General features: G+C 41.9%; 2 protein-coding genes across 2 annotated transcripts; one reads left to right on the top strand and one right to left on the bottom strand.

The window, feature by feature from the left end:
• The first annotated feature begins 7 nt into the window (after positions 1-7).
• On the top strand, positions 8-2,358 carry rplp2 (ribosomal protein, large P2). Its single transcript, XM_061832667.1, has 5 exons — positions 8-132; positions 982-1,105; positions 1,257-1,305; positions 1,383-1,478; positions 2,233-2,358. The coding sequence occupies exons 2-5, from the start codon at positions 983-985 to the stop codon at positions 2,304-2,306; spliced, it is 342 nt and encodes a 113-aa protein (XP_061688651.1). The 5' UTR covers positions 8-132; position 982; the 3' UTR covers positions 2,307-2,358.
• A 3,717-nt stretch (positions 2,359-6,075) lies between these two features.
• LOC133508078 (uncharacterized) lies at positions 6,076-15,281 on the bottom strand. The gene is made up of 6 exons (XM_061833788.1): positions 15,090-15,281; positions 12,110-12,699; positions 11,539-11,649; positions 11,282-11,343; positions 8,981-9,241; positions 6,076-7,322 (listed from the first exon to the last, which is right to left on the bottom strand). Exons 2-6 carry the CDS (start codon positions 12,687-12,689, stop codon positions 7,299-7,301), a joined length of 1,038 nt encoding a protein of 345 aa, XP_061689772.1. The 5' UTR covers positions 12,690-12,699; positions 15,090-15,281; the 3' UTR covers positions 6,076-7,298.
• Between the last annotated feature and the right edge of the window lie 5,706 nt (positions 15,282-20,987).

The following is a 20,987-nucleotide window of genomic DNA, read 5'->3' as shown; positions in this document are numbered from 1 at the left end:
GTAATGACTGACATCTAAACACACCAATTATATCACAGTATCCTGAGCTGCATCTTTGTGACACGCCCCTTCCTCTCTCTCTCTTTCGGATTTCAGAGCGTGACCGACGTTTCGTGTCTATTCAGACTTAAAGTGAGTAAAAATAACATTTTTTGTCAAATTTTCGCTCCGTATGTTCATAATAGGGTAGGCGAGAGCAAACAGGTTATACCTCCTTCTCACAGTTAATAAATAAATTGTCAAGATTGCCTTGTGTTGTGACGTTAATGGTGGACGGTGGAAGGCAGTCCGCCGCCATGCTGCCTTTCGACCATCTTAAATATGGATGTTTTTCCTTTTTTTTTTTTACAACGTAATACATAATTTACAGCAAATACGATCAACAGTAAATAAGGTCCACTTCCGCAGAGCGTAGAAATGCAGTTGAAGGCGCCTGCTAACGTTAGCCAGGCTAGGCTAATTTTCGATTCAAAATGTCCGCTGACATTATTTGATTAATTCTGTTTTCATGCGATAGCGCCCACATTCAGTAATACTTCTAGTAAAATAGTATAAAGCAATTAAGTAATAATTGGTCTTATTGCAAGATTTGTACTGTAACATATTGTTTATTACGATAGTGCCTCATGGTAGGCCGTAAAAAGCACTGCTTGTCTCATTTAATAAACTTTTTTGCTTCCTATTTTATGCAATCGTAATATTTTCAATTACTAAAAATAAAATATATGTCTATTTAAACACGAGAGTCACACTTTTAAGTTTTATCATTTGTTTCCGCTGTAAAATCAACGACACATTTTGTATTATTAATGGTTGATAACATCAGAGTTTTTACCCGGCGAAATTTTTTCAAAAAGTCAAGTATGAACTGTTAAGATAGTTGGATGTGACTTCTGATTGGCATTCAAAGTACACTATTGTGTTGCGTGTGTATTTTTTAAGGAAATATCAATTCACTTGTAATGTGTGTGCTGTCTATAGAATGCGTTACGTGGCCGCTTACCTGTTGGCTGTCCTCGGTGGGAACAGCAGCCCCTCGGCCAAGGACATCAAGGCCATTTTGGGGAGCGTGGGGATCGAGACTGATGATGAACGCTTAAAAAAGGTATGTAATTTATCTTCCCGTACACGCTACTTGCAAAATTCTGAGATGTTTTTGCTTTTGGGTGGAAATTCATGAAGATCTTTACAGGTGCACTTAATTTGACCTGATCTAAACTCTTAAATGCACGTAACTCAGCTGTATCTCTGTGCAGGTCATTAGTGAGCTGCAAGGGAAAAACATCAATGACGTTATGAATTCAGGTATATGTTTGTATGTATATGAAGAGGATTATAAAATGCCACGCCGGGAAATGCTACAAAATCTCTTTTCCTCACAGGCCTCTCGAAGTTAACCTCCGTACCAGCAGGTGGCGCTGTGGCAGCTCCTGCGGCATCAGGCAAGCCTGCCAGCGCTGGGGCTGCGCCTGCTGCTGGTAAGTCCTTATTAGTTATACTTTGAAATTAGCATAATTTCCAGCCTACAGAGTGCACCTGGTTACAAGCCTCACCCAGTACATTTGTAAAGGAAATATCATTTGGTACATACATAAGCCGCACCTGTGTAAAAGTCGCAAGTGCCCACATTGAAATATGAGATATTTACAAAGAAAGATGGTACACAGAAAGAGTTTTCAAAGTTTTAAAACCGTATCTTAGCTCAACATAGAAACAACACGGTAGCACGAACAGGCCTGGTAAAAAAAAAAAAATGCAGCCATGGCAGCTACACAGTAGCAACATGGTAGTACCGCACTAACAGAGCTAGTTAAAAAAACATACATTACTGAGATGCGGCAGTAACACGACAGCAACACGCTAGCATGGCGCTAATGCTAGCGCAGTGCTAGCAGGGCCAGTTAAAGAAAACATACCGGTGAAAATCACATAGACACGGCGCTAGCACAGCGATAAGACTAGCACAACGCTAACCGGGCCGGTTAAAAAAAAGACGTACCGGTAAAAGTTACTTCCTGGGCACATATATTCCACCGGTCTCACTCTTACCTTTTCAGCTCGAGTGCCCCCTTGCGGCTGTTAGAAAAAAAAACACACAAATCACCACACATCACCACATAAAATGCAAGGTTGAAAACGCGTGAAAAAAGTTGCGGTTTATAGGCCGGAAATGACTGTGTTTTGGGGAAGCACACAGATATATAAAATAATTCTGTCCAACTTGTTTTTCAGCGGAAGAGAAAAAGGAGGAGAAGGAAGAATCGGAAGAGTCGGATGAAGACATGGGCTTCGGACTCTTCGATTAATCTGCCTTAGTTTCTAAAAAGCAATAAAAAAAAGTAAAAGGTTTACACAGAATACTTTTTTTTTTTGCCCCTTTTTTGGTCCCCTTCCTTCCACTCACCTGAAACAAAAAATGCACTGTAATATCACGATGACATCCCACTCAAAAATATGAGCAAGGGTTTATGCACAACTAAATTCCATATTTGACAAAATATATCGAAGCACTTTCTTCTGGTTCAGGTAATTGAAGCAACTGTACAAATATGAAATGTATGCACTGTCTACTAACAAACTTCCATAACTACCAGGAGTTATGGAAATTAGTGCAGCATACACAGAAAATCCCTCAACCTCTTTTCAGGGATTAGTCGCGTGATCTGTGGATTAAACGACACCCTCGGGCAACACCAAAATGACTGCTAAAGTTAATTTTTCAAACTGATATTGCACCCAATGTGTATTTTCATATGTAGCCAACATGTGCTGTACCAAAACTGACCTGTGAGTGGCAGTATGGTGCCACTATTGAGTCGCACCCCACGCCACAAAATAATCCTATACCGGTTTTGTCTTTTAAGGGTGGTGCTAAAAACTTTCCTGGTTTTTGGTTGTTGTGTACTCTTTTGAAGCTAAATTGGAAATACACATAAAAGGATTGCCATGACATCACGCTGTACCCCATATAAACTAATAAGAAACGTCACAGGAGACAATTTATAAAAAGATGTTTCTGTTTTCATTTGACACATTGCATTTAAAAACTGAATCTGTACAAGATAATGCAAAATGGAATTTATTAGTTTGGAACTGAAGTCCAATCACCTTGAGAGTGAATGTGAGGCTCTTATGCGCAATTTAAATGTAAATGATGTATTTTCCCATTCCATATGATTAAAAAGTTGGTTCGAATTTCAAAACTCACTTAAGGTAACCAAATTTAATATACATTTCATGAAAATACTATAAAATTAAAATTTAGTGAGACTCAAAGTTTGCCTTTTTCTCAATTTTGGCCCTTCAATGTAAACAATATATTTATTGTATTTAGAAACAGAGCAAAATCGCTGCTGTAGTACCAAGACTAACCCGTGAGGGGGAGTATACTACCACTGGTTGTGCAGTACTCCGTTTACTCTATACTCTGTTTAAATTCCATTTCAAATGATACTACGTATTTAGATTCAGTTGTTAAAATGCAGTTTCAAAATAATGCAAATTTTCTCAATCAAATTCAGTTTTTTTGAATCCAATTATTGAAGTTTAGGCGTTGAAATTGTAATATAAATAATTCAAATGCAATTCCTTCCTGGCACATATTTCAGTCAATGCAGAAAACTGTCAAAATAACATCATTGTGTGCGTCCAGTTTACAAAATACACACACTCTAGATTTTACTACTAAGATATTTTTCAGTAACTGATTATTATAATTAATATAACTATGATAATGTATGTTATGTAACTCTTTTTTTTTTTTTCGGACAGGAAGTTAGCCCACATCTCCTCTGCCCAACGACACACTGATGTCACAAAGGCATCGCTGCTGTAATTTTTTGCACTTCCCGTTTCACAGCTTTCATGAGAAAGCCACTGCTGGGATGAAAACGGTGACGTCATCGTCTCGTGTTTCCATTGAGTGTGGCCCAAAAACGACGTACATAAATGTCTAGAATAGAATAGAATGACAAATCTAGATTTAGAGCTCCAAATGTACCACAGTCATAACCAATGTTAAAATACAGTTGTGCTGTAGGCCCAAGTGTTCATAAAAAGAAATGAGATTGCCATAGTTACTGGCCTCCACATTGAAACATTGAGATATTTACAAAGACGGTACACAGAAAGAGTTTTCAAAGTTTTAATACCTTAGTTTAGCTTAACATTGCAACAACACAGTAGCACAAACAGGGCTGTTAAACAAACAACATACCGGTATATAAAAAAAAAAAAAAACAGCCGCAGCAGCTACACAGTAGCACAGCAATAACAGAGCTGGTTAAAAAAAAAAAAAAAACATACCTAAATCACCGAGACACGGCAGTAACACAGAAGTAACATGCTAGCGTGACGCTAACGCTAACAGGGCCGGTTAAAAAAAATCATACCGTAAGAATCACTAACTAACTCTAGTGCAGCGCTAACAGTGTCAGTTAGAAAAATACATACCGTTAAGAATCACAGAGACACGGCAGTAACACTGCAGCAAAATGCTAGCGCAGCGCTAACAGGGCCAGTTACAAAAAAATACATACCGATAAGAATCACAGAGACACGGCACAAACAAGCAACAACACGCTAGCACAGCGCTAACAGGGCCCGTTAAAATAAATAAATAAATAGATGCCGGTAAAAGTGACTTCCTCGACACATATATTCCACCGGTCTCACTCTTACCTTTTCCGTTCAAGTACCCCCTTGCGGCTGTTAAAAAAAAATGCACAAATTAGCTGCATAGTTAAAAGCGTGAGAAAAGCGTCGCAGAATTACAACATTAGTCAAAATTTTTGCAGACAATTCTTTATTCAATGGCACGAGAAAGTGTTTCACACAGTTTGAACATTAACACTGCACAGAGATATGGTATTTTAAAAAATCTGGAGCTAAATGACTGAATAAAATGCATTGCTAACCTAACCCTTGATAAAAGTTTAAAAACGAGCAGTTCTTGATTAAGTGCTACCGTGTTGTAGTGAAAAGTGAAATACAACCGAACTGTATTTAGTTAGCGATTCTTTTGTGTACCGCTAGTGGTACTTGGAGAATCGCCAACGGAGGGGATAAATTGTACTCGCTACATACTCTCACAGCACTACAAAATGGTGCTTATGGAACAGCAGTGGGTGGGAGATGATTCCAAATATCTTTTTCCATGCGGTGTTTTGTCAGAATCAGTCGATCAGTTTCCACGCACGTCGCGAGTGAAGATATGTTTCCGTGAAGAAAGCAGCATCCCGTGCGATTGGACGACTTTAAGGCGTTTCCTTGCGCTGGCTGGCCTCGGGGAGAAACCTGTTCCTCAGGTGGGATCCATCAGCGCACGCTTCCTCTTGGCTGATGACGGGTTGCCACATTCCATCTGCCTTGATTACACGCCAGTGCCGTGCCAAAAGGGGTGCGGCGAGGCTCCGCGTTGGGCAATTCGTAGGGCAAATTTTCCAGTAGGACTTGGCACGTTGGCATATCCGTGGCACTTTTTGTATGCCTCCGAACCGCCTGTATGTCAGACGTATGCATTACGTTGACAAAAGGTGTGGCGCCTGTTTGCCTTTCCACCATTGGTTTACCGTGCAAGGCTAATTCGATAAACTTAATCTGTCCCACCTACCGGGCCTCACCCAGTACATTTGAAAAGGAAATACTATTTGGTACATACGTACGCCGCAGCTGTGTAAAAGCCACAAGTGCCCACATTGAAACACAAGATATTTACAAACAAAGACGGTACACAGAGAGTTTAACGCTAGAGCCACCATGCTAACGCTAGCGCTGTGCTAACGCTAACAGCACACTAACACAAGCGCCGTGCTTACAAGGCCGGTTAAAAATCACTGAGACGCAACAGTAACACGCAAGTGCAGCACTAACAGGGCCAGGCCGGTAAAAGTCACTTCCTCGGCACATATATTCCACCGGTCTCACTTACCTTTTCCGCTGGCGCCCATTAGAAAAAAAATGCCCAAATTAGGAGCATCACCGCATAAACTGCAGGGTGTGGAAAAATGTCGTGGCTTATAGGCCGGAAATTACGGTACGTACAAAAAATACACAAGGCCAGTTTTTGTTGATTCAGCATTTTTATTTGGCAAATGAATGCCTGCATTCACAATAAATTCAAGATGTCACATCTTATTTCCGCTTCTAATAAATAACACACTTTCCAAGTTGTGAAATGGTTTGTAAACACTGCGTTCTTTGTCAATAAATCAATAAAACATCACATTTATGACATGAAAACAGCTTTTTGCACTGCCGGTCCATGGGTTTAATTATGATTTAATACCCGTATCATATTTTATTTTATTTTTTTAAAACATGTAGTTCGGGCATAAGTGTCAAACTCAAGACCCGGTGGGGTGAGATTTAGCTCACCGTGTAATTTTTGTGGCCCGTGAAAGTGAATCGAGTATCTACGACTTCACTTTTCCCAAAAAATAATGTATTTTTTCCCCCCATTTAAGCATCACATTTAAATCAACATTGCAATTTTTTCAACACTCCTTACAGATATTAAAAGCATTTTTTTTCCCACCACCAAAATATTTGGTGGTCGCTATCTATCGTACTAAATTTAGTGTTGAGACAAATATATCAATGAAATGAAAGGGTAAATATGTGTACATAATACTATGTGATTATACAGTATTTTTTTTAATTTTCACATTAATAACGCTCCCTTGATGAAAAACAAAACTACATGTACTCCATGTACATATTAAAAGAGGCGTCTCGTACACTATATACGGCTGTGTTTACATACACAAAGCACACGAAACAACACGCAGATCCTCAAATTTCACGTAAACACCTGCATGAGCATCACCATGAAAGTAAACAATAATACATAAATAATACAAATATAAAATGACATACCGTAGCACGATGTTGGCCAGCACTGACTCTTTCCTCCATTGGTCAAAATGAGGTTTCACGTACGCTCCACTGGCCGTTGTCTGCAATTATTTAGCTTATTTATCTGGCGACAACTTTAATGGAGTGTATTTTGACCAGATTCATTTTTTTTTTTTTTCGGCCCCTATTTACCGTGGCACAAGACGCACAAAAAAATTTTGAATTGTATCACTAGAACCTTGCACCGTGAATCCATAGTAGATCCGGCAACTGCGGTGCGGTGAAGTTCACTGAGGAATGTTCCCAAAGCATCCGTGCCAGCAAATGATGCTCTTCCGGCCTTCCGGCCTGATTAGATCAAAACCCGAGTCAAACGGGAAACTTGCATCACGTCCTCAGGTTAACGTCACTCCCGGAGACGTTTCCGCCATTTGCCTCCTCCGTCACTGGGGGTGGTCTGAACACGCCTGGAAGAGAGCGCAGAATGATACAAAATTAAAAAAAATACGTAATCATTTTGAACAGTGAGAGTTCACGACTGTGCCATGAGAGATCACAGGAAAATTATACTTCTTCTTCTTTTCCTTTCAGCTTGTCCCGTTAGGGGTCGCCACGGCGTGTCATCTTTTTCCATCTAAGCCAATCTCGTGCATCTTCCTCTCTCACACCAACTGTCAACCTTGTCTTTGGTCTTCCTCTGGCTCTTTTGCCTGGCGGCTCCCATTCTCGGCACCCTTCTACCGATATAGTCACTCTCTCGCCTCTGGACATGTCCAAACCATCAAAGTCTGCTCTCTCGAACCTTGTCTCCAAAACATCCAACTTTGCCCGTCCCTCTAATGAGCTCATTTCTAATCCTATCCAAGCGAGAACCTCAACATCTTCATTTCTCCTGCCTCGAGTTCTGCTTCCTGTTGTTCCTTCAGTGCCGCCGTCTCTAATCCGTACATCATGGCCGGCCTCACAACTGTTTTCTAGACTTTGCCCTTCATCCGAGCAGAGACTCTACGGTCACATAGAACACCAGACACCTTCCGCCAACTGTTCCATCCTGCTTGGACCAGTTTCTTCACTTCCTTAGCACACTCACCATTGCTCTGTATCGTTGATCCCAAGTATTTGAAGTCGTCCACCCTCGCTATCTCTTCACTCTTCCTCCTCCGCCCCTCTCATTCACGTACATATATTCTGTTTTACTTCCTCTCCTTTCCAGTCCATCCCTCCATCTTTCTAATTCTTCCTCCGCCTGCTCCCTGCTTATCACACTATCATCTGCGAACATCACGGTCCAAGGGGCTTTGAGCCTAACCTCGTCTGTCAGCCTATCCATTACAACCGCAATCAGGAAGGGGCTCAGCGCGGATCCCTGATGCAGTCCCACCTCCTCCTACTGCACATCTCACTCCTGTTCTGCTGCCCTCATACTTGTCTTGTACTATTCTAACACATTTCTCCGCCACACCGGACTTGCGCATGCAGTACCACAGTTCCTCTCTTGGTACTCTGTCATAGGTTTTCTCTAGATCTACAAAGCCACAATGTTGCTCCTTCTGACCTTCTCTGTACTTTTCCACAAGCATCATCAAGGCAAATAATGCATCTGTGGTACTCTTTCTCGGCATTGTTGCCTTTTATTTATACAACAGAATAATATCTTTATCTTCAATTAAACGAACCTGATTTCACAGCGAGTCAACACATCTGTGTCTAAATTGATATTTGATTATTATTACAGTGGTGAGAAAATAATCTGCGTAATGGACCCTCAACCTTTTATAATTGCTCATAAATGCCAGAAGATGGTGACAAAGCAATATTTCTCTATGAAATCAGGCTGTGGCCTGATTAAATGAAGCACTTCTCCTCACTTCAACATAGTTTACTGGCCAAAATATTGGACTTTTATATCAGAGAGGTTTTTGGCCAGTGAATAATGGAAGATATGTTCCAAAAATACATTCGCAAATTGTGAATAAAAAAACATGCGTGAGAACGCCGCCTTTGCTTTTTGTGACATTTTTGCTTGGTGGCGTTCTGTGAGATTTTTCCAGAGTAAAATATCATCTGCCCTGGCTCAATAAAGCTTTGGAAACTGATGTTGAAAAAAATGAATCTAATGTCTTACTTGCTTGTACTCGAATCGGTCTTGCAGGTAGCGGTTGCCCAGGCCGGTGATGTGGCCGACGTTTTGCCGGGAGAGGCCTGCGACGCGGGCCGTGATGTCCAGCGTGAAGGCCAGCTTGACCAGCTCGGGCGCCGTGGGCAGGACGGTGGGCTGGGCGAGCGTGGGCGACGCCTCGTTCTCCAGGTAGTCGTCCACCAGGCTCCGGAAGGACGAGTACGACATCCCCTTGAAGAAGTTGCTCAGGGTGGCGTTGTCTTTAATCTGCGTGTAAAACCAGCGAGAACAAAAAAAGATGAAACGTCAATCAAGTAAATTCCTTCTTCGTGCGGTTCAGTTCGGATAAAACTGCTTTGACGTTAGCATTCGTGCTAATCTCTTTTAAGGGATGGCCATTACTTCTAAATCTTTAAAGTCAACAGTTCTGCATCTTCCCGAAACTGGCAAAAGGGGCAGTGACTGACGCACGATGCCGGAGTAAATAACAGCACACGCACGCCTGTTGCAGTTTGGACTTTGAAGCTCGTGACGGCTTATCACCTCAGTTATGATACAGCCGCTTATTCGCAACGTTTGACCGATTTAACAACATTAGCCAAAACTATTGAACCTCATCTTACCACCTGCCGAGATCAATTACCTGCCTGAATACCTTCCTACCCGTCAACGTAACCTCCCCGTTTCACCTAATCTACCGTTCCAACCCGCAGTACCGACCCATTTAACCTACTTAACAACTGCCACATAACCCACCTTGGTACTGAACTCGGAGACGAAAGTGGACCTTCCTGAAAATTCATGAAAATACAAAAAGGTGAGCACCGAAGGTGCGAAGTCCTGCTAAGGACTTGAAAAAAAATGGCTGTGGTGAATTCTGGCGATATCTGTGAACAAAATTTAGACAAAAATAAAAAGTAAAATTTATAAGTCCTGAACCCCAAAAAACTTGGGCAGAAGTTCCCCAAGGGCCAAGCCCAGATTTTTTTGCCCCCTATCACTGGATAGCACAAAATCACATTTGTCCTTAATATATGCCAGCTTGTCTCAAGACAAATGAATTAAGTGAACTATTCTGTAAAAATACATCTAAAATTGTTGTTTTCCTCACATTATTCATATTATAGTATAGATATACAAGAGGGGTCAGCAACCTTTTTGAGGCTGAGGGCTACTTCATGAGCGCCGATCGTACGAAGGGCTACGTGACCAGTTTGCGGCAAATTTCAGACTCAGTTCATTACACGTACATAAAATATTTTTGTTTAAATTTATTGTAGTATATGATATTACAGGTATTTTAAAATTTTAATTCACGTAAGCAAGTCAGCACAAATAATAGTAACAATTTATGGCCTATGGTATTTTTAGAGCATACCTTGCGGGCGCCTTATATGGTCCTCGCGGGCTACCATTCGCCCGCGGGCACACCGTTGGTGACCCTTGATATAGAATATACGCAAAAATATATCCTATAATTTCTACACCGTACAGCAAAACACGTTAAAGAAGCTGCTCTGTAGTAATTACTATTAACGTTGAAGTCTCAAACGTGTTACGTCGCGTTGTACTGATAGACTCGACCAGATTGCTCACTCTCTTAGATATAGATCGAGCAATACTAATAGTAAAATCAGTTTCCTTTAATATTTTGATATATCTATTGCACGTATGTCAGCTTGACTGTCTACCTGTTTAAACATTGCACTGGCACCGTACCTGGCCGATCACCCATGAATTAGTTTACACAAAACGCTATTCAAATACTCGACAATCAATGATTAATCGGCCTTTTGTGTGCGCACGTGCACCCTTTGGGGCTTCCGTTCTCGCCGAAACTTCGAAATCCCCGAGATATGGCGAGGTCATGAGAACGCGGGGGGTGGGCGTGTTACCGTTACTAGTGTTAGTGCCTCAAAACGGCTACGCTTGTGAAAGCAAAACGAAAAACTCAAACGCGTGTTTGTTCAATATTGTCGACTACTATCCGGATTCATTTTAGGCATTTTTTTCCTCATTTTTCCAGAGGAATTTTCATGAAAATTTGAAAATCCGGAATTCCGGGGGAAAATCCGGAGGACTTTCTTCACTGCTAACTACAATGCTGTCTTTGGTTGCTAGCTAGATAGCTAACTACCTATCTAGCTACAGTAGCTAGCTAGGTTAGGCTTTGTACCGACCTACCTCCTTACGAACGCACCTAACCTAACCTACCGATTTAACCACATTTCAATTTCATCACATGTCCGTGACGAATACGTGAAACAATCAGATTTGTCACAACGTGCGCAATAGGCACCGACTGACCTTGTTGTCCATAGCGTCTCCATGCTCCTTTGTCAAATCAATGATCCGGTTGATGACTTCCTCTGGAGGGAGGGAAAATGAGTAACAGTTACCGACCTACGTATCTAACTACCTAAACAAACTAGACCCAGGGCTGGCGACCCCAGTGTTAAGGTACGATGAATACAAAACAAAACATGGAACCACTGCGCCGCCACCAGGCCCAAAATCGCTAGCAAACATCATAAAAACAACGCAACGATACACGGCGTCCTTACCGTCCGACATTGTCTCCGCCTCCTCGTTTTCTTTGACCTCGTGGAGAATCCTCTCCAGTTCCTCCGACACCTTCTCATAGTAGGAGATGGTCGGTTCCACGCTCACCACAGCTGCAAATTAACAACGGGATATTAGTAAAGGCAATGCACAGTTTTCGGACCAAACATCAATTCACAACCAGTGGAAATAATCCTATTGATTGGTCTGAAAGTTATTATTTATTGACTCTAAATCATCTATCTCGGCTCATCCAAATATGCCAATGACCTGTGGTGACAGGCAGAACAATTGAACGCTTGTTTACAAGATGGCAGAACTTACAATGAGCCAGTCTATCCACCTTTTGCCATGAATCAACCATCTGTGATTTATTAATTTAGTTTTTAAAGTTTAAGATCCTTGCTAGAAAACAGCCATTTGTGGAACTGTCCTGAAACATTGAATAGTTGGACGTGTTCAACAGGTTTTAGCTCATTTTAGATCGGTGCTGAAAGCCCAAAATCCGCGACTCTTTTGTGAGTAGTAGTATCACTTTTCCAACGCAACAGAGATATGGTTTTGAAATCATACCTTCTATTGATGTGATGTCCTCCGCGTTCAACTCCTCTCGCTTGTTGAATTTCATGAGGGACAGACGCCTCTTGGAGAACCTTCTTTTCAAGCCCTTTAAGGACTTTTTGGTCGAGGAGGCCGGCGTCGAGGCGGGCAGGCACACAGAACCTAAGTCCAAGTCGTTGTCGGATGCTGCCGGAGGGTCGTCCGGACACGCGGGCTCCTCGTCTTTCTCCTCAGTGCTCTTCCGCGAGAACAGATCCAGGAAGTTCTTCCACAAGGAGAGCTTTTTGTTCTTCTTGGGCACCTTCCTGACCTGGTTGTCCGGGGGAGGGTCGGCGGATGAGATCGTCGGGACCCGAGAGTCTTCGCTCATGCCCAAGGCCAAGTGAATGGAAGGGTCGCTGGAATGTCTCCTGTGCCTTTTGGGGATGGTCACCCACTTGAGTTCACGTTCAGCTCGGCTTATTCCCGCCGACTCGCCGCAGAGGCTGAGGCTGCGTTTGACGTAAACCTCCAGAAGACGGCGCGTGTCGTTGGGCGCCACTGAAATCACAGGACTGTTGTTGGGCCATCGCTGGGCCGCCTGGGCTTCCATTGTGCGACAACTGCAATGGCGGGAAAACAATAATCTTCACAAGAAATAATCAGTTGTATTTAGCGCTTTTCAGAACACACAAAGACACTTTTCACACAAATATGTAAACGTCGAAATTGACGTTTAAACAGAAGAAGATTGTCACTAATACGCTACAATAATAGTTTTTCCGAGAGGACAGAGAAAACAGGGCGGCACGGTGGGTCAGCTGGTAAAGCGTTGGCCTCACAGTTCTGAGGTCCCGGGTTCGATCCTGGACCTGCCTGTGTGGAGTTTGCATGCTCTCCCCGTGCCTGCGTGGGTTTCCTCCGGGCGCTCCGGTTTCCTCCCGCATCCCAAAAACATGCAACATTAATTGGACACTCTAAATTGCCCGTAGGTGTGATTGTGAGAGTGGATGTTTGTCTCCATGTGGCCTGCGATTGGCTGGCAACCGGTTCAGGGTGTACCCCGCCTCCTGCCCGTTGACAGCTGACAGCACTCCCGGCGCCCCTCATCAGGATAAGCGGCAAAGTGAATAGATGGATGGATGAAGAAAACTGGGCCAGCGAGTAACATTTTAGTTGTCTTTTTTGTTGTTGTTTTGTTGCTTATTTATCCATCCACCCATTTTCTTCGCCACTTATCCTCACAAGGGTCGCAGGGAGCACTGGAGCCTATCCGAGCTGTCAATGGGCATGAGGCAGGGTACAACCTGAACCGGTTACCAGCCAATCCCAGGGCACATAGAGACAAACAGCCCCACTCACAATCACACCTTGGGGCAATTTAGAGTGTCCAATTAATGTTGCATGTTTTTGGGATGTGGGAGGAAACCGGAGTGCCCGGAGAAAACCCAGACAGCCACGGAGAGGACATGCAAACTCCACACAGGCGGGTCCTTGACCAAACCAGGGACCTCAGAACTGTGAGGCCAATAATTTCTAGCTGATCCACCGTGCTGCCTTGCTTATTTATAGAACATCTATATTGTACTAACTGCGTATTAATGTGTATTCGAGAAATAAAGTGCAAGTTAATGGATGTCAATAAAAAAAAGTAACGTACAACTCATTTTGTTTTAGGAAAGACGAGAATTTTGCCACAATTCCTATAAAAGTTCTCGGGGCTTTTATAGTTCCATGTCCTGTAAATGACTCACAGTTACAGGAAGCTAACACGGTGTTGCATTTGAGAGTTGTTGTTGCTCAGTAATAAATCTTTTTATCACATTGTGTGCCAACATGCGACATGAAATGACTAAGCCAGAAGAGAACGCAGCTTTCGCATGATAATCAATAAATGGATATGTCAAGGGATGTTTTCTTTCTTATTTTGTTTTAGTTTGATTTGAATTTGTTAGTGGAGTACACTTGAAAAACATCCATCTATTTTATGAGCCGCTTACCCTCACAAGGGGAGTGCTGGAGCCTATCCCAGCTGGCGAGGTACGCCCTGAACTGGTCGCCAGCCAATCGCAGGGCACAAACAGCCGGAATCACAATCATACCTCGGGGCAATTTATAGTATCCAATTAATGGTGCATGTTTTTGGGATGTGTGGGAGGAAATCTGAGTGCTCGGAGGAAACCAAAACAGGCACGGGGAGAACATGCAAACTCCACACAGGCAGGTCCAGGATCGAATCCGGGACCTCAGTTTCCGTTGCTTCTTTTGCTGTATTCGGATCTTTTGGTGCATCTTCTTGACCTGATATATATATTTTTTTGACAACTAGAAGAAAATATACACACACGTGAGATGTATAAAAATGTATTTAAGTTAACTAATAAACTTCAGATTTAGCAAGACTGCAGTATACATACTTACAGAACAAAAACGATTAATATTATAATTTGCTGTCTGTAGACTTTCTTGACTATGTTTTTTTTTTGGGACATTATTGTTTTTTTATGTCCTTTCTACCTTGTTGTGTGTGCTTGTATACTTTCTTGACATTTACATTTAAAAATATATATATATTTTAATCGTATGTTTTATTTTCTTGCATTGTTTTTTGCTTGTATTGATTACTTTGGTGTACCATATGTGCACTTAATATAAATGTGCAGTATATTGGACTGAAAAGCATGTCACCAAACTTCTTACACGCTGCGTGACTGCATTTCCGGGATTAATTTGAATCTATCCCGAGTGTAAATAACTTGCAATCATTTGTGTTTGGAAAGACAAAATGTAAACATATAGTTTATCAAGCGTTAAAAAAAAGATATGATTAGAAACCTTGATGCACAATCAACATGTTGATTTGTAACTAATAACAACAACTAATCAGAATGAAGTACCGCACGAATGTGTAGTTCAGCGTCTCAAACAATGGCAGAATACAAACGACAAAAACATTGTTGTTGTTTGAAAAAAAAAAAAATACAAATAAAAACGATCAAGTGAGAAGACTCACGTAGTTTCGTGCGATGAGGTAAGTCTCAGCTGTGCAAAAAAAGGACTCTGCAGTTTTCTCTGCGTGTGCTTTCCAAAGAGGAACTTCGGCTTTGTGCAGTTCGTCGGCCGCCTCCGCGCTTCAAGATCGCTTCCTCACCTGAGCCGACGTGACGTCACCGCCTACGCCGACCAAGTGGGCGGGGCATGGGAACTCCACCTGCACCGACAAGGCCCCATGACTATATTAGGCAACCGTTCCACCTTGGACCCTAGTATGGAAGTCAATAAGTGCCACCGGGATTTGAATTTGAAATGCCACAAAAAAAAAAACAGGATTCGAATTCGAAATGTAAAGTGATCATATTTTTAAATTGTTGTATTTCAGTGTAACTTTTCAATGTGGACAATTCAACCGGCGACAATTCGCTGTCTAAAATTCACCGCCTGTGCCACCAGGCAGGGTTACTTCAGGTCAGAACCAAACACCCAGCCAATTGCAGTAATGCTTCCTTAAGTCATGTGACGTCACATACGAAGAAAGCGTAACTGCGATTGGCTGGCTGTTTGGTTCTGACCTGAAATAACCCTGCCTGGTGGCACAGACGGTGAATTTTAGACAGCGAATTGGAGCCAGTTGAATTTCCATCCACCCATTCATTTTCTTCACCGCTTATCCTCACGAGGGTTGCAGGGAGTGCTGGGGCCTATCCCAGCTGTCAACGGGCAGGAGGCAGGCCACACCCTGAACTGGTTGCCAGCCAATCGCAGGGCACAACGAGACAAACAGTCACAATCGCACCTAGGGGCAATTTGGAGTGTCCAATTAATGTTGCATGTTTCTGAGATGTGGGAGGAAACCGGAGTGCCCGTGAAAACCCCACGCAGGCACGGGGAGAACATGCAAACTCCGCACAGGCGGGACCGGCATTGAACCCGGGTCCTCAGAACTGTGAGGCCAACGCTTTACCAGCTGCCCCACCGTACTGTCCCAGTTCAATTTCAGACAGCAAATTGTAGCAACTTTTGAAAGTGCGATCACTTTACATTTCAAATTCAAATCCTGGTGGTACTTGTTGACTTCCATATTGATCCATGTTGTATGATGAGAATCAGAATTAGCTTTATTTGGACAAGTGTGGGGAAAAAAACCCACCCAAGGAATTTTTCTCCAGCAGACGGCGCTGCCCGGGTACGACGTACAGAACAAAGAACGACAAACAATACAGTACACGCAGACATACTGAACATGGGATTGAGGAAGCCCGTCGCAATTAAGTTGCAGCAATTGATGGTCAGCGTGTCTGCCTCGCAGTTCTGAGGACCAGGTTCAAATCCCAGTCCAACCTGTGTGGCATTTACATGTTCTCCACCTATGCCTGCGTGGGTTTGCTCCGGTTTCCTCCCACTTCCCAAAAAACATCCGCAGTAGGCTGATTGAAGACTCTAAATTGCCCATAGGTGTGATTGTGAGTGTGACTGGTTGTTTGTTTCGATGTGCCCTGCGATTGGCTGGCAAGCAGTTCAGGGTGTACCCCGCCTCCTGGACGAAGATTGTTGGGATACGACGTTCCAAGACTCCTGTGAGGCGTGTGAGGATAAGCAGCTCAGAAAATAGATGTTTTTTTTTCAGGTTTCTAATTACCGTGAAATCAATGCCAGTTTAGTTAGTCCGTTTATGGCATTTCCCGTTGCATATGTTTTCACATTAAGCTAGCAGACTTTCGGGCAAGTTGTGGTTCAATGAAACGAACTGCTAGACGCAAGCGCATGGTCACTTTTTTTCAGAATCGCCAACGACCTGTTGGCACTGCTGCGCTTAAATTAGCCAGCGGCAAACTTTTGCACACGTGTGTGGTGAATTCCCAGTCCGGACTCTCAAGGGTGAGCGGTGACAGCACAAAGGCGTCTCCTTGAAACTAAGCCTTGTCCCGCCCTGGATGTCCTGGATATCCTTCCAGGCCGAGTTCCAGGAAGTGCAGCCATTTTGCCCAAAGGGGCCGCCCCTCTCTGTTTGCGAACATCTCATGTGACTTTGTGAGTCAGCTGCCGTGCAGGTTCATTTGCACAATTCAGGAAACGCGGGGGGGGAAAAAAACACGGCATTCACTTTTGCTTTCATTTTTATTTATTATCATGTTTATCATGTATTGCTCGAGGTGGACTTTATATTTATGACAGTATTGCCAATTTGTCATGATCATAAAATTCTTGCAGCAATTAAGTCACGGAAAATTATCCTAAATTAACACCCATCCATCCATTTTCTTATCCGCTTATCCTCACGAGGGTCGCGGGGAGTGCTGGAGCCTCTCCCAGCTGTCAACGGGAAGGAGGCGGGGTTTACACCCTGAACTGGTCGCCAGCCAATCGCAGGGCACACGGAGACAAACAGCTGCACTCACAATCACGCCTAGGGGGCGAATTAACATTGCTATGTTTTTCAAAAGTTTTTATATGAATGTAGTCAAATGAATTTACAATTATTATTATTATTATCATTACTATCAATAATAATCACTTGCTGGCTTGTTTTTGCCAGTGCCGCCTTTTCTACTGACTTGACTTTTTACTGAGGGTCATTGAGTGCATTGGAAAACAGGTGTTTCATATTTCCTGACGGTCTTCGAATGCCTCACGAAGTCTGTCGCCATCTGGTGTTGAAATAGTTTGACGAAACAGTGCAACAGAGTAGATCTCGAGCTTCTTCTACGTGCCATAGTACACTGTACTTAATAATAATAATGGTTATGGAATTAAGAACCGTGAACAGTATATAGCATTCATAACTTGCCGCGGGCTAAAAAAAACAAAGCAAAACTGCGGCCCGCGGGCCAGAGTTTGGGCAAAACTGCTGGAGAGGTTCAGGCTATTGTTCAAAATCATGATTGGGATATGATCCAAGAAGATGGTTTTATTCTAATAAAATAATATATAAATAGAATGTTTATAAATGTTTGTAAAGAGTAATTAGAAAAATGTAAAAATTCCTGATAATATTGGGTGGGAGAATTTTGTTTTCTTCTTCCAATCGACCGGCCAGTCGGTTTACTCACTAATTTGTAAAATGGTCTTACATTTGTGGCGTTTTAACCATTTAAGTTAAGATGATTCAACGACGCCTGGGAAATAAAATAATTTCATAGCGGAGTAAACGGTCTCTCCTCGTGGGAGCTCAAAAAGGCGCGTATGAGTCGGCAGCCTCTTACAAAAAGGCCTCGAGCTTTCGCCTTAATTTGTGCATTTTTTTTTTTACCCTCTTCAGGATTATGACGTACTTGTACTGTGTAAAAAGTAAAACCAACACTGTACAAGAAGACAAATAAGTTACCAAGCGGTCCCATCTGCCAGATGTACTTACAAACTTGCACTTCTTGAAATTACTGCAATACAGTCGTGAGCTTGGTCGCCACCATGTTGAACTTTGACTGTACACCAAATCGGAAGAATTCTGTTTTTGATGCCCTCTATGAAGTATAAAAAATGAAATCTATGCTTCCAACAGTGCCATCTGCTAGATCTGTTGGGGCAACTTGTTACTTGCCCCACTAAGTACCACACAAGTAAAGCTAAGGAACAGCCCCCGTTGTTTGCGTTAGTTACTGCGAATCTTTGCGACGTGTGTTTTTTCTCTCTGCTGAAATCATCCTGAAGCCATCTAGCTGTAAGGATAATGTTGTAAAATGAGTTTGATGTGATATTTAAAGTTGTTTCATATCATAGTATGTGGTTTATGATTACAGGGAGTCCTCGGTCAACGACTGAGATCCGATCCTACAGTCGCGACTTAACTCGAATTTCGACTTGAGTCGGATTGCACCATTAAAGTCAGAATTCACGTCAAAATACTTTGTATTAAAAAAAAAAAAAAACAAATACATTGAAATAAACAAGATGACGTACTTAGCATTACTGCTGAGAGGAGGATGGAGAAGAAGAAGAAGGGGAGGGTGCGCTTAGCTATCGCCAAGGAACCTGGTCCTCAATCCTCTCCATCTCAACAAGTATCAAAGAACCTGGTTTTGTGATCATTGTGTCCGACATCGGAACAGAACCCTTTACATGCGCTAAAATATGGGCTTTGTCTTTAATAATTGTCACCACGGTCGACCGACTGAAGCCTTGGTGGTGTTGGTGTCTCTCCTTTCGCCAATCATTTTATGATCTTGAGCTTCGGTTCCATGCGAAATGATTTTCTTTTTGGCCGCAGAAGCATTGCTCAAAGACTGACTGACATTTTGTGCGTTTTTCAAATGTGTTTTTCCAATTGAGTCTAAAGGCCAACGGGTCCTAGTCAGGGGGCTGAATCGACGTACGCCGCCGGTCAATAAGACGCGGCGGCGCTCGTGTTGTGATCAAGGTCAGTCCAACCCGTCAGCGCATCCTGACGACGTTCTCGATACATACGCTGAACTTTAACACCTGTTTTACATTCAGCTCATAAGCAGTCTGCTGAGTCAGCAGGAATCCGACCCGCTGATCTTGGACTTGCTCGCCTCTTGTGGACTAGCCGTTCATTGTTTCCACAGAGGGGCGTGGCTTAGCCAGTCAAGCGGCGGTGCTATTTTTAGACCATGCCGTAAAATTGATACTTAATGTGTGGACTTTTCTAACATTGCAGTTTTGGAAAATGTGAAACATGTTGTAACAAAAACACAACATTGAAAAAGAGTAGAAGCTATCAGACAAAAAAGTGGGGAAAAAATACTACTTGAAAATTTACCAAAAAATAGGAGACAACATAGAATAGTAATAGAAAATTAAAGAATTTAAAATATTGAAGTTTAAATTAAATAACTTTTTAGAAAAAAAAATTGCTGAAATATTTGAACAAAAAAGCTTACAGTAAAAAAATCCATCCATCCATTTTCTTAGCCGCTTATCCTCACGAGGGTCGTGAGGAGTGCTGGAGCCTATCCCAGCTGTCAATGGGGGGGAGGCAGAGTACACCCTGAACTGGTTGCCAGCCAATCGCAGGAGAGACTGTAAAAAAATATTAGACAAAAACATTAAATAAAAGATTTCAAAACAGTATGTGACAAATGAAAAGACAACAAAGAAAAAAAAAACAAGAGAAAAATAGAGTTTGAAAAATACACCAATATTAGGTAAAAATACAAAAAGAGAAAAAGTCATATTAAAAATACTAAAATATTTGAGAATAATTCAAAATATTAAACATGCTTGAATCAAAATAAACAATGTGCTTAAAAATGGTAGAAATATAAAATAATGAAAACAAAAAATAAAACAAAAAACCCACTAAATTGCGAAATTAGAAACAAAATATTAAAATATATGAAAAATAACCAATAGTAGAAAAAATACTGACATTTTAATGATTGAAAATTATATTTGATGAAAATTGTATGCAGTTTTGATCAAAAGTACAAAATTATTAGATGGAAAAATACACCAAAAATATTTTGGAAAAAATACACAAACATGAGAAACAAAAACATTTTTAAAGTAGATAAAATAATAATAATAATATAATGCAAGATATTACAACCCAAAAATAGAAAAAAAATCATGAAAAACAGGTGCAATCCAAAAATACTGTATCAAATAAAAAAAATACAAAAATATTGCACAAAATATTACACTGAAAATCCTCACAGATATTTTTAGAATGGCATGTAGAAGTGTCGCCACATTTCTGCTGACCTTTACATGGATTCCTGCAAATTCCTTTGGTGTAATACCTGATGAATTATAAATGACAGGAGCATCACATAGCCGGCGACCTTGTGAGAGTCACCCGTGTGTGTGTGTGTGTGTGTGTGTGTGTGTGTGTGTGTGCCTGGTGCCCGTCTTTCAGTCAGTGATCCGCCATCGCACAAGCACACCAAGTTTGTTCTCGCCAAATGGTTCTTTTATAAAATATTCATCTGCTTACTCAGTTGGCCGTTTAAAGCCA

This window comes from Syngnathoides biaculeatus, chromosome 10 (genome assembly GCF_019802595.1).
Source record: "Syngnathoides biaculeatus isolate LvHL_M chromosome 10, ASM1980259v1, whole genome shotgun sequence".
Lineage (NCBI taxonomy): Eukaryota > Metazoa > Chordata > Actinopteri > Syngnathiformes > Syngnathidae > Syngnathoides > Syngnathoides biaculeatus.
The sequence above is the reverse complement of the archived record's forward strand: the minus strand, read 5'-3'. Positions and strand labels throughout refer to the sequence as shown.

Bases quoted from the DNA above. Each gene is read 5' to 3' on its own strand.
- rplp2 (XM_061832667.1), top strand. From the start codon at position 983: ATGCGTTACGTGGCCGCTTACCTGTTGGCTGTCCTCGGTGGGAACAGC. The intron at 1,106-1,256 runs GTATGTAATTTA...ATCTCTGTGCAG, and splicing joins ATGATGAACGCTTAAAAAAG to GTCATTAGTGAGCTGCAAGG. The intron at 1,479-2,232 runs GTAAGTCCTTAT...CTTGTTTTTCAG, and splicing joins TGGGGCTGCGCCTGCTGCTG to CGGAAGAGAAAAAGGAGGAG.
- LOC133508078 (XM_061833788.1), bottom strand. From the start codon at position 12,689: ATGGAAGCCCAGGCGGCCCAGCGATGGCCCAACAACAGTCCTGTGATT. The intron at 11,650-12,109 runs GTATGATTTCAA...GTTAATTTGCAG, and splicing joins GGACATCACATCAATAGAAG to CTGTGGTGAGCGTGGAACCG. The intron at 9,242-11,281 runs GTCAGTCGGTGC...TTTTACACGCAG, and splicing joins GAGACGCTATGGACAACAAG to ATTAAAGACAACGCCACCCT.